Source organism: Pseudorasbora parva, chromosome 25 (assembly GCF_024679245.1).
Source record: "Pseudorasbora parva isolate DD20220531a chromosome 25, ASM2467924v1, whole genome shotgun sequence".
NCBI classification, from domain to species: Eukaryota; Metazoa; Chordata; class Actinopteri; order Cypriniformes; family Gobionidae; genus Pseudorasbora; species Pseudorasbora parva.
In genome coordinates, this window is record NC_090196.1 from 4,082,562 (window position 1) to 4,096,483 (window position 13,922).

General features: G+C 43.2%; 1 protein-coding gene across 2 annotated transcripts; it reads left to right on the forward strand.

Moving 5' to 3' along the window:
• Window positions 1-3,923: 3,923 nt before the first annotated feature.
• dbndd1 (dysbindin domain containing 1) lies at window positions 3,924-13,588 on the forward strand. 2 transcript variants are annotated; one of them, XM_067435903.1, is made up of 4 exons: window positions 3,924-4,051; window positions 6,897-7,043; window positions 8,205-8,342; window positions 11,029-13,588. In XM_067435903.1, the coding sequence occupies exons 1-4, from the start codon at window positions 4,021-4,023 to the stop codon at window positions 11,211-11,213; spliced, it is 501 nt and encodes a 166-aa protein (XP_067292004.1). In that variant the 5' UTR covers window positions 3,924-4,020; the 3' UTR covers window positions 11,214-13,588. The 2 variants fall into 2 exon arrangements, with proteins under 2 accessions (XP_067292004.1, XP_067292005.1); XM_067435904.1 differs by having other exon boundaries at window positions 11,041-13,588.
• Window positions 13,589-13,922: the final 334 nt, after the last annotated feature.

The window sequence follows — 13,922 nt, forward strand, 5'->3', positions numbered from 1 at the left end:
CTGGCGCTCCCGATCTCCACCGTGGAGCAGACCGGGGCGTCAGTGTTCTGCGTGACCTGGGTAGAGGGACAGGTTTAGAGAGAGAGGAGGGGGAAAAAGAAGAGAGAGAGAGAGAGAGAGAGAGAGAGAGAGAGAGAGAGAGAGAGAGAAGCTGATGGTAGGGTTTCGCCGACCCCTCGGCACGCCACCATTTCGTCCTCCGCCAGCTGGATGGCCTGGTCTAGCGACGCCGGGCGGTGGCACTGGACCCATTGGGCAGTCCTCCTCGGCAGCCTTGCCACAAACTGCTCCAGTGCCACACAATCGATGATGTCCTCGACGTCACTCCCAGCCGCCATCAACCACTTGCGGCAGGAGTCCCGGAGCTGGTGCGCGAAGACGAAGGGCCGACCAAACTCGTCCAGGGTTAGCGTCCGGAACCGTTGCCGGTGTTGTTCCGGAGTCCGGCCGACCCTCTGGAGGATCGCGCGCTTCAGGTCGTCGTATACCAGGAGATTCGGGACTGGCAGTTGGTGGGCGGCTACTTGTGCCTCTCCGGACAGTAGAGGCAGCAGCCGCATTGGCCAGTCCGTTTTGGGCCATTCCCAATACCCGGCCGCCCGCTCAAAGAGGTCCAGGAATGCCTCAGGGTCATCCTCCGGACCCATCTTGGCTAAAGTCATTGGGGTGGCCGAGTCGATGGTCTGTCTCTGGGGAATGGCCCGAACCTCCCGGTCCATCCAGCTCCGGAACAGCTCGCGGTCTTCATGCTGGGCCGTGAGGAGAGCTTCGAACCTTTTCTGTTGTTCCTCCCTCACGGCCAGCAGGTCCTGGTGGTGTTCTTGGTGAAGACCCGCGAGCGATTGAGCAATGTCCACAAGTGGCGTCCTCGGCGGAGTTTGCATGGCGGCTCTCTTCTTCCTTCCCGGGTTTCGGCTCCAGTGTAGTAAAGTTCGTTGTGTATGGAAGGAAGAAGACAGGGGTCGGCTTTGACTGGGACTCGCTTTCTTTATTCAGTCTTTCAAAATAAATAATAAACACACGTTCAGTGTTGTATCTCAGGTTCTCCACGATATGGATCACTCCTTTGCACGTTCAGTCTCTGTATATCACTCAGTCTCTGTATATCACTCAGTTTCTCCGGTAAGCACACGCAAAGTCCCAGTCCAACTCTCTCTCCCAGCTCTCTCCCGGCCGCGGCTTAAATGCGCTCTCTCCCTGCCATTTACTGCAATCAGAAACAGGTGTTCGTCATCTGTGCTTGACCTACTTACCTGCCGCTCCGCTCTGAGCTCTCTCTCCCGCTGCAGACCTTGCAGAACCACGCCCCCTTTGCCACAACCAGCATTAACTTCTGGAGCAGTTTGAGCTCCAGTAGCTCGTCTGTTTGATCAGACCACACGGGCCAGCCTTCGCTCCCCACGTGCATCAATGAGCCTTGGCCGCCCATGACCCTGTGGCCGGTTCTCCACTGTTCCTTCCTTGGAGCACTTTTGACAGATACTGACCACTGCAGACCGGGAACAGCCCACAAGAGCTGCAGTTTTGGAGATGCTCTGACCCAGTCGTCTAGCCGTCACAATCTGGCCCTTGTCAAACTCGCTCAAATCCTTACGCTTGCCCATTTCTCCTGCTTCTAACACATCAACAAAATGTTCACTTGCTGCCTAATATATCCCACCCACTAACAGGTGATGAAGAGATCATCAGTGTTAGTCACTTCATGAGTGAGTGGTTATAATGTTATGCCTGATCGGTGTATGCTTTTTACCTGATCTCTAATCAATTATGTACATTTTTAAACATTTAATGACACATTTGTATAATATAAAGGAATGATTGTCAGTAAAAGTCTCTTATTGGTCTGACAAACAAAACAAGCCCTACAAATGTAATACTTTACATGTAATGTATTAGATGAGTTGTTGATTGCATTTAATAGATTACACCTTCAATTAAACTTTTGCAGTTGGTTAGTAAAATGTATTTTTTTTGCATGTTTGAGATGAGTTTTCTCTGCATTCGGGAATGTGTTCTGACCAGCAGGTGCTTCGAGTGCTTCAAGTGGATCATTTTATTATCTGATTTAGGCCCCGTCCACACGGAGTAGCGTTCAGCTGTGCACATATAAATGTTGTACTGTATCAGCGTTTCGTCCACACGGATCCGGCGTTTTAGAAACATGAATCCGATATTTTCTGAAACCAGGTCCCAAAGTGGATAAATCTGAAAACGACAATCTTCCGTTTTCGTGTGTACAGCGAATCCGTATATTTTGTGAAACGGTGATGTCCTCACACTACATCCGGCACAGTAAAAGCGTTAAAGGATAAAGCTACGGGCACTGGGCATGCGCACATCAATATCGCCTCATTTAATGACCGTATCTGCATTACTGTAAGGGTAGGTTTAGCGTTGGGGTAGGTGTAGACGATAATAAAACACATCTGTTAAGTAGAGTAGCAAATGTATTTATTGTTATTTTATTGTGAGATTTTGCCTCACCTCCCACCACTGCTATACCCCTTCTAGCCACAACTCTTCTTCTCCGTTTTTAGTGTATTTCTGTGGCAGAATTACAGCGCCACACACTGGCCTGGCATGCAAACTACATTGTTTTGAGTCGGTTTCGGTGATCTCATGTGGACGCAGATATTTCTTGAAATGAGGAGAAAAAAAAGATCGGATTTGGAAAGCTCTGGCTTCGTGTGGACGGGGCCATAGTTTCTCTCGTCATTAAGGAGCAGAACATTTTAAGCCGTGTTTCCACCGCAGGAACTTTCCCCAAGGACTTGGGACTTTGGGGTGGAACTGTGTATAATTCGACCACAGGGTCTAAATGAAGTTCCAGGTAAATATTTCCTCCTCCAAATGGCCCTGCTCGCAAGGTAATACTTTTTCAAAGTTCAGGAACTTTCGAGGGTGGGACTTGGGCGCTGAACATACTGATTGGTTTAGCTCACGCAGCATTTTATTTCAACCGCCATTTTTAAAAGTCTTTTGTGAGGTTCGTTCTGCGTTCAGTACATATCAGTCTTGCTCTCTCTGTCTGATGGCGCGTGTTCGTCTCAGCCATCTCACAGTCAATGTCCGTAATAGCTGATAATAACTTAAGTTGTCATTTTAAATCTAGCTTTACAAGCTTTCAGAATGCTAGTGCTCTTTTCTGCCGTTTTGTTAATGACCTCTTTAGTAAACCTATACATAACCAGCAAAAGCAGCACAGCTTGAATCTCCTCCATACTTGTTGCAGCCTTGCAGGCATTTCTGTTGCACAAAAAATGATTACTGTCTGTCGTAGACTGGCAGGAGCAGTGCAGTACTACATCACTTAACTAATTTGCCTAATCTTCACGGCATTTAGACCGCAGTGGAAATGCAGACAGTTTGCAAGTTTGGGGGAAAAAAAGTTCCTGGTACAAATTGTTCCGTGTAATTTCGGTGGAAACGGCTTTAGATGAAGTTGATGTTTATAGCGCCAGCTTCCTGAATTAACGGCACAGCCATTTGAAAGTAACTATATCGCTCCTTGAGTACTGGGGTTGTTACTGCACGACTGAAGTTTAATGGGACAATGTGCTAACAATCTGCATGTCGGCTAAGCATCGCAACTCAGATTATTTTTGGCCTTCAACTACTACGACTATCAGCCAGAGGTAGTTTAATGCATAACATCTTTTTATTATTTTAACAGAAATGAATTATAATCATGTAAACACAGATATTCCTCTTTTTTCCTCACTGTGCCTCTCTCTCTATGTAAACCCTTTTCATTGTCCGCTGGCTCCACCCTTCCTCGCTCTGAATGCGTTTCTCTCCAGTGGGACTCTTTATGTGTCACTGTTGTGTGCGCTGCGGTGACAATAGGAGTGAATGTGTGACTGTGCATGTAGGGGTGGGGAAGAGAGAGAGAGGGAGGGAGGGAGAGGGAGGGAGGGAGAGCGCGTAGCCAGAAAGAGATAGAGAGCGTGCACGAGACAGGAGGCGCTCCCTTTAATCCTGGCTGCGACAGCATTGCATTCGGCTGCTGCAATAGACTTAATGGAGGCTCAGGCAGACTCTAGTGCTGCAGGTAAGAGCAAACATTTATTCAGCCGGCACGCCACGACGCATTTAATCTCGCACGCCCATTGCATTCAATAGCCCACTGTAAGAGCTGCCACCATGTCCTTTTCTCTTGAGCGCACAGACAAAGCAGCCAGTCAGAGAAGCCGGTAGTGCTCGCATTCATGCACATGGGAAAAGGCACAGCAACTTGGATGCATTTAGGGTGGTGGCTTACGAATTCTAGCAGAACTGTCAAACGGTTACCACAGCTCAAACAGCAAAGGTCACGAGCGAGAGGGATTTTTTTGGATGCGACCGGTTTTTAAAAATTTGACATTGAGTTGCATCTTTGCAGAGGTTACTTTGGGACAATGGGACTTGGGTACCACTGGGCGATGCTAAAATATAGTTGATTTCGGCGTGTATGGCTTAGATGGGGCACCTTTTGGAATACACCAACGTTTAGCAATCCCTGCACCAATATTTGCATGAGTGGCACGCACAGAAGAGGAGAAGCCAGGGGAATGTGCTGTGTGTGGGCTAATGAGGGAGGGATGGCCCGCAGACTGCGGAGAACAGGCGCAGCTGGAAGAGTCTGGCTCATCACAGCACATTCTGGAGATGCACTGACAATAAAGTTCATGGACTGAGAAACTGGATGGATCATGCGTCCGTCTTCTCACAAAGTCTGGTTTATTTTTATTTTTTTTGGTCTGTTGATTTAATGTTAATTTAACGTGATTGAATTTTTTTTAAAAATACTGTAAAATATATAACATGATTAGGATCCTCCAGAGGGGCCGTGAGATAACTTAAAATTAATTTAAATATATTAATGTAATCCATTATTTGGACCCCTTTATATGAGGTGGCCTTAACGACTATGTACTAGCAATGTAATTAATCATTTGATAAATGCACTTATATATTTTTACATTGTACTAAGTTGCACCATCTGGGGGTAAACGGATGATCTGAATGAATCTGAATCAAACCCATGTGAGATTGTAAAGATAATTGACTCTTTTATAAACACACCTTCAATAATCAAATTTCCTGTCACAGTCATATTTCTGTTCTTAAAGCAAACTTACAAAACATAAAACCAACCAAATGACGATACAATTTTGCGCCCAGTCTGTTGTGATTGGTTTACTCTGCTCTGATTGGTCAGATGACCCAGTCTGATGTGATTGGTCGACTCTGCTCTGATTGGTCAGATGACCCAGTCTGATGTGATTGGTCTACTCTGCTCTGATTGGTCAGATGGCCCAGTCTGATGTGATTGGCCGACTCTGCTCTGATTGGTCAGATGACCCAGTCTGATGTGATTGGTCTACTCTGCTCTGATTGGTCAGATGGCCCAGTCTGATGTGATTGGCCGACTCTGCTCTGATTGGTCAGATGACCCAGTCTGTTGTGATTGGATATATGAGTTTCAGCTCTTTCTCAGCATGATGAAACCTGAATCAATCTGATCATTTGGAAGTCCATCAAAGTTGATTTACTTTGGCAGCAGAAAACAGCGTCTTCTCAACATGAACAACTCGACCAAAACTCTTCCAGTCTTTGCTACAACTACAGTGTTCAAGGGCAGGGCCCAGGAGGAGTTGTTCATGGGCAGCCAATGAAGACCATAGACAGGTTTGTAACTAATGTGCATAACGCCAATGTAGATTCAGCAGGAAGTGACACTGGAATGACTGACGGGTCATTTCAAACGAAAACTCCTTTGATCTTGAAGACTTTGCAGGCCTTTTACATTCACATTTTGGGGTTGAGGTAATGAGTTCTATATTTTTCATTTATTTAAAAAACAAACAAAATCAAATAAAATGGTATTAAGAGCTAGCCTAGAAATCTAGACCCACCCTAGCGGCAGCAAATCTAATCTGCCGCGAGTGTCGTCTAGCAACTCTCAATACACTTCTGAGCTGTAAACGCCAAACTCTGGTCAGGCCAATCACATCGTGTATACACAGTTGGTGGGCGGGGCTTAACATAATGATGGCCGAGTTGCGCTTGCGTGCTTCTAGTAAACACAGAAACTGGCGAACGTCGATCTTTCGAATCAGCTTTGACCGCGACTCTGGAAGACTTGAGTTAAGCTTTTCTCTGAGAAAAGAACAAAGAACGGCACTGAAGTCATTCTTAAGAAGGGAAGATGTGTTCAGAGTTTAGCCGACCGGATACGGCGAATGTTTAATCTATCAGCGAGCTCTGTTTCACCTTCGTTGCTCTGGTTGGTGTAGCGCTATCCTATCGCGTGTAGAGGGAGTTTGAAAGACAACCGTTTATCCCGCCCCTCGGATTGAGCTGTCAATGGTGAGTTTCCAGACCAAACATCTTGATGTGGGTCTGGCTTGTCAGGCTAATTAAGAGCAACAAAATTCGGTTAATATTTATATACGTTTTTGTTCCAAAAATACAGAGGTAGATCCAGTTGTTCACTTGTCCCATGTGTGTAATTGAACTGCCTCAACTGTATAAAATGCTTGTCTGCTTTGACTGCTGCCGCAAGAAATCAATAGATGGCTGGAAGCTCTTCAAACAGTCAGTGAAACACAAGCTTCTTCTGTTTCACTTCTTGGGCAACCGCTGGCAAACCCCATTAGAGGACGAGACTTGGAGAAAACACCCTAGAAACCGCATAGCAATGCTCAGGCTACCACAAGCCCAACACCCTAGCAAATAATGCGCTCCCAAGTGCATAGTCCATAGCAGCGCACTAGCAACTGCATAGCAATGACCTGGTTAACACCCAGAACACACTAATATTCTGGCAATGGGCAAACACCACTACATTTTTCTCAGAAAAATAATACACAATATAAATTACTGTATATTCTGTTCTATATGTTTGTTTGTAGAGCCACTTAGAGGCAGAGAGTTCCAGAAGCTTCTGAAGTCCTCCAGCTCTGCTAGTCTCACCAGCGAGGCATCCCATAATGCCTCAGGAGAGCATGTTGGTACCCCGGCCCATCATGGCAGCCAGGTGCTGATTACAGAGAAACGACGTGAGTGACCCGTCAAGAACACGTCCGGGTCATATTCCACCACTAATCTAAGGAATTTGCTTCTTTTGAAATTAGGACCATTAAGACATTAATGATATTATCATTAACAATGACCTAATAAACGCTTTAAAAAGGGTTGTCTCCATATAATTTAATTCCCCTTGATGGTTGGGGAGAGACACATTTAGATTCACCCAATAGTAGAGCTGTACGATTCTGGGTAAATTAAGAATCTCATTTTGATTTCAAACAGAGATCATGATTCTCCCACGATTCTGAACAAACAACTAAACAAAATAACATGTAATTTTTCTAGAGGTTGTGACAAAATGTTAATTGCTGCAGTCCATTTAAAAATGTATTTGAATTATTTAGAAAACCAATAAGTTTGAGTGAATAATTCAATGACTCACTCATAAAGACTTCACTTGTTTCATTACTGGATGAATTAGCGTTTTTGAACGAATCCCCGGAGTGAATGATTCAATGACTCACTCATAAAGACTTCACTTGTTTCATTACTGGATGAATCAATGTTTTGAACAAATCTCTTTAATGAATGATTCAATGACTCACTCATAAAGACTTCACTTGTTTCATTACTGGATGAATCAATGTTTTGAACAAATCTCTTTAATGAATGATTCAATGACTCACTCATAAAGACTTCACTTGTTTCATTACTGGATGAATCAATGTTTTGAACAAATCTCTTTAATGAATGATTCAATGACTCACTCATAAAGACTTCACTTGTTTCATTACTGGATGAATCAGTGTTTTTGAACGAATCTCCGGAGTGAATGATTCAATGACTCACTCATAAAGACTTCACTTGTTTCATTACTGGATGAATCAGTGTTTTGAACAAATCTCTTTAATGAATGATTCAATGACTCACTCATAAAGACTTCACTTGTTTCATCACTGGATGAATCAATGTTTTTGAACAAATCTTTTGAACGAATGATTCAATGGCAAATACATTTTTAACAGTCACATTTCTCCACCTACTGGTGTAATGATGTAATCAAAACATTTGTTGTTTGAATTAAGATCGTGCAGCTCTATCCAATAGTGCACCCCTTTACTACACGTCTGAGCAAAGAGCACACAGTCTCATTGGCCTTAACCAGCCCTCCGTTTCCTGCCTTCACTCAGAGCCTCTCAGCAGTGTGTCCTCTCTGGAGGTGCACTTTGACCTCCTGGACCTGACGGAGCTCACAGACATGTCTGACCAGGAGCTGGGCGAGGTGTTTGCCGACTCAGATGAGGAGAATCATACAGACTCCCCAGCCAGTGAGTCAGATTTTTTCTACTATATCAGGATATTTTTATTTGGTACATCAATACTAAATGCCTCACCGACAAAAGCCTCAAATGTCTTCTCTGAATTTGCCTCACCGGCACGTCCATCCTTAATTAACCCGTCTCCGGCGTGTTGACTCCGATCTTTCATGTATTCATAGTGTAATCGACGCGCCATCCTCAATAAACCCGTCTCTTGCGTGCAGAAGTTTTGGGTATTCCGATCTGGTATGATTTCTGAGCTGTACGGTGGCCAGAATAATAATCCTCCACGGTGTGTTAATAGGCCAGAGCAGAACTGAGTCTGGTTTCTCCAAGGTTTATTTTTCTCCATCATGCCCTGATGGAGTTTCGGTTCCTTTGGTCGCCTTTGGCTCGGCTCGCTCAGTTGGGGACACTAACATTATGATCTAAGTTATTCAGCTAAATATACAAATCAAATGTATGAATTAGGTCTTATTTAATTCTATAAACTATAACACTGATCTGCCAGCATTGTCGCTGTATGATAAATTAAAATAATCTGATGACATCACTGTTTTCTCCAGAACGACTGTACAGCCAAATCACATTTAATTTTGTTTAATCCTGTTTAACACTGTGAAGCTGCTTTGAAACAATCTGCACTGTAAAAGCGCTGTATAAATTAAGATGATTGATTGATACATCATTCCAGTCCCCCAAAGACAAATAGAGCTCGGACGACACCATCCCGGAAGTTTACATCACCCTAGTCCAGGGTTGGCAGGTCTTCACAACAAAACCTGCCCAAATGCTACTCAAAACTAGCCCAAATTGCGCGGGGGTAACATTTATTTGTTTGGCGTTGTTAAAGGGATAGTTCACCCAAAAATGAAAATATGATGTTTATCTGCTGACCCCCAGGGAATCCAACATGTAGGCGTGTTTGTTTCTTCAGCAGAAAACAAATGAAGATTTTTAACTCAACCGTTGCCGTATAATGCATGTCAATGGGGTCTAATTAGACTTCATTTGTGTTCTACTGAGGAAACAAACACGCCTACATCTTGGATGCCCTGGGGGTGAGCAGATAAACATCACATTTTCATTTTTGGGTGAACTATCCCTTTAACTTGCTCAAATTTGCATTCCCGGTGCTAAATATCACATTATTGGGTTCGCTTCAAACCACGGACTAGCACGACCAGAGTTTCGGACTTTTTCACGAGTGCGGTATTATATTTTATTTCATAGAACAAAAACGTGCAAATATCTTGAGCTTGTGTCCACCACAGACCTTATTTCAAGCATTTAACTAATAATCCTAATTACGAGCTAACAGTACGAGCTAATTCCTGTGTCTTCTGGCAGCACTCTGTTGTCTATGACAGGATGTTTCACTGTATAGTGAGAAAGAAAACAGATGGATACCATTGTGAGTAGAGTGTGTTGAATACTTGGCCACTTGTACAGTCGGTTCCAGGGAATTCTGCAGCGAGCGCATTATTATTTGATTGAGCTGAGCTGAAGTGCACAGTGTGTACATATTAAATATTTAAACTATGAGGCAACGTCAGTGCCATTCTCCATTCGGAGCAAGTTTCAGGATTACATAATCTGAGAATATTTGTTTTTCACTTGAATTATTTCATTTAAAAGTAGACATTTCAGTCTTTCTTTAGATAGTGTATAACTGCCTCACAGACATGAGAAATATAGCCTGAGTTTCGGGTCATTTTTGCACGTTTGTTAGCGTGTCCTCATGCTGCGCTCCAGGAAGGTTTTTGAGCCCATAAGTCACGACTTCAAACCACGACTCACGACTCAGGCAAAGTCACACCAAACCGCCTGAGCACCAGGAATTGTGGGACCTAAATGTAAATAAAGTATTATGGACTGTACAGGGCTTATGCTCATTTACAATCATTTCTATCGGCAAAGGGGCTTATGCCTTACTTATCTGAGGGAAACAGAGGAGAAAATATGGTGCATAAGGCAAGAGAAGCTGTTATACCTTTTATTTTATGTCATTTGTATATTTGGATTATTAAAGGGTTAGTTCACCCAAAAATTTTGGACCCAAATGTATTTTGGATGCTTCAAGAGACTCTAATTAACCCACTGATGTCTCATATGGACTACTGCGATGATGTTTTTATTCCCTTTCTGGACATGGACAGTATAGTGTGCATACACTTGCATACGCTCTCGGACTAAATATAAAATATCTTAAACTGTGTGTGAAGATGAACGGAGGTCTTACGGGTGTGGAACGACATTAGGGGGAGCCGTTAGTGACATACATTTCATTTTTGGGTGAACTAACCCTTTAAAGCAGGGGTGTCCAATCCTGCCCCTGGAGGGCCACTGTCCTGCAGAGTTTAGCTCCAACTTGCCTCAACACACCTGCCTAGAAGTTTCTAGCATGTCTATGATTAGCTGGATCAGGTGTGTTTAATTGGGGTTGAACTAAACTCTGCAGGACAGTGGCCCTCCAGGGGCAGGATTGGACACCCCTGCTTTAAAGGGAGCCAGGATATATCATAACACTTGATTCAATTACTTTGTCCTCACGTCTAAGACGCGAGGAAAGGAAGCTAGGAAAGGAAACAAGGATGCACAAATAAGAATTGGAAAGCACCCTAGGTTTTGGAGCAGAACTGTAGGCTAATCATTGTTGTGCCTGGCTATGTTTTTCATTTGTTGGTTTTGTAAGTTCACCCCACAGATCGCCAGCAGCCGCCGCTACCTAGATTTCCACACAGTGGTTACGTGCGCTCGCCCTCCTGGACCCGCGGTGGAAAAGGGGAACAGCAGCCGAGAGACCGAAAGCACCACAGCGACTCCGAAAACACAGAGCCGATGCTGAAGATAGAGCGCTCTCAATCCCAGCAGCCTTGAGCCGGGGCAGCTACAGGGGCTCTGGAGAAAACGAAGCCCTTGGCTGGAGAGCGGAGGTTCCTTCTCAAGCACAGAGACGGGGAACCTTTGGGACATGGTGATCCCACCTAAAGATAACGCAATCCCTTTGTCCATTATGGGCGAGACAGCAGCTCCAACAAGCTGGGATAAGTGTAGACTCTTCCTCAAGACGGAACAGACTTCATCCAACCTGGATTTTGGGACGCCTCTTTGTGACCGAGTCACTTTGTCTTCTCCGTGTGACTGCTGCATATGGAGAACTTGAAGCAAGATGTAGCATTATGGAGCGTTGTGAATCTAAGAAGCAACTGAGGAATTACACAGTGATTTGATCTTCAAGGAACGGTTTCAGGAACAGAACAATGTAAAGAGCAGTTCAGGAGAAGTTACAAGAGTTTCCAACAAAAGAAGAGATTCTGCATGAAAATGGGAGACCCAGAAACAATGTGTAATATCTTGTAAAAAAATGTCATGCCTAAGGCCTAAAACATACCCTACGCAAGTACATGAACACACACAGACACTTCGAGCTACGTCAAAATGTGTCAGAATGCAGTTCATGGTGGTGTGGGGCAGGATTGAGCATAAACCGATGGGTCTGGTCCTGCTTCTGGAGGGACATCTACTGCTGAGGTTCTCTCTAGCCTGCTCCACATCGACCTGGAAATAATCAGAATAATCCTGTAGACTGTGCTTCTCAATTCCGGTCCTGGCACTCATAAATGTCTGTTGTTTAATATGAAAATAAACATAATTTGGTTGTATTAGATGTGTATTTTATCAGAAAGAAATACACATATAATGTAACCACATTACTAGGGATGCACAATATATCAGCCACCATAATTGTATTGTCCAATATGTGTTAATTTGTAATGTTACCGGCCCAATAAGAAAATTTAAAAGGCTGATATCTTGAAGCCAACTGGCCAATATATCGGCTATCGGCATTCAAATATAAAGAATAATTGGTTAGCGTATCGGCATATATATTGGTTAGCGGCTTTCAAACATAAATAATTATTGGTTATTGTATCGGCCAATATATCGGTTATCGGCTTTCAAATATAAAGAATCATCAGTTATCGTATCGGCCAATATATTGGTTATCGGCTTTCAAATAAAATTTTTTATCATTTATCGCATAGGCCAATATATCGGTTATCGGCTTTCAAACATAAAGAATTGTCAGTTATCGTATTGCCCAATATATTGGTTATCGGCTTTTTGATATAAAGAATTACCAGTTATCATACCGGCCAATATATCAGTTATCGGCTTTCAAATATAAAGATTTCAGTTATCATATCTGCAAATATATCGGTTATCGGATTTCAAACATAAAGAATTATTGGTTATCGGCTTTCAAACATAAAGAATTATCAGTTATCGTATTGGCCAATATATCATTATCGGCTTTCAAATATAAAGAATTATCGTTATCATATCCGGCAATATATCGGTTATCAGCTTTCAAATATAAAGAATTATCAGTTAACTTATCGGCCAATATTTCGGTTATTAACTTTCAAACATAAAGAATTATTGTTTTAGTATCTGCCAATATATCGGTTATCAGCTTTCAAACATAAAGAATTATCAGTTAACTTATCGGCCAAAATGTTCATGTTGGTGCATCCATTACTTTCATGTACATGTCCAATAGGGCGCAGTGAGCACTGCTTAGGGACCCTGTGAATAGGAGCACAGCGCTATCCCACCAGGATGCTAGGAGTGGCAATGCTCAAAATGGCAATATTTTCTAGCCCCAAGTACACATCTTCAAACTCTTCAGATCATTAGTACACTCAAATGAATGGGTCAGATAATGTGAATAAGGTTGAGAATCATTAACTACATAATGGTGTACATACAACAGAACCACACAAGAATTACAGTTTGCTTGCGTAGGATATGTTTCTGGCATAACTTAGAGTACAACAGTTGCAAAAGTCTCATTTCAATGGATGTAAGGGTGACTAATCTTTTAGCAATATGTTTTTTAACTGCTCTGCCTCATTAAATGTCATTAATTTAACAATTTCACATCAAAGGCCTGAGTCGTGAACACCGTTGCACAGAAATAAAGTATACCCGATTCACATATCCCAAAAGAGAAGAAAGCTAATGGGTGGGCAGCTCGAATGCAAATCCTGAAGAGTAAAAGTTTGTTGTGCACCCATCATAAAGCTGTACGGTGTGTGTGTTACAAGGGTTATTACAGGGTTCAATGATGTCAAGTATGATCTATACACAGGGTCACATCGGAGAAGATGAAAAGTACAAATTACCAGAGTCATTAACAAATCAAGGACAAAAATCTAACAGGAATAAATGTGAAAAATCTCAATGATCAGGCTGTTTTTCCTCCCTTTCTTTCCCCAGTTTACTATGTAGAAAGTAGGTCTTGTGACACAACAACCTGCCAATTAGCTCTAAATGGAGGAAGCGTGGGACAGTTTACTACAGGACAGCACTGGTCATGCACACGCAGCACGTGATCCGCAGCTTAAGAGGTTTGCCTCTCGGTCTAAAGAACGCCGCTTTTGTCTGAGCAGAAGCCTTACACTTAAACTGGGCTTTTATTCGTGCTCACACTTTGACAACCCCAGATAACAGGAAGATCTGCAGCTCAAAACATCACATTTCAGATAGCACCAACTCTGGACGCTTCTTGGCTAAGCCTCA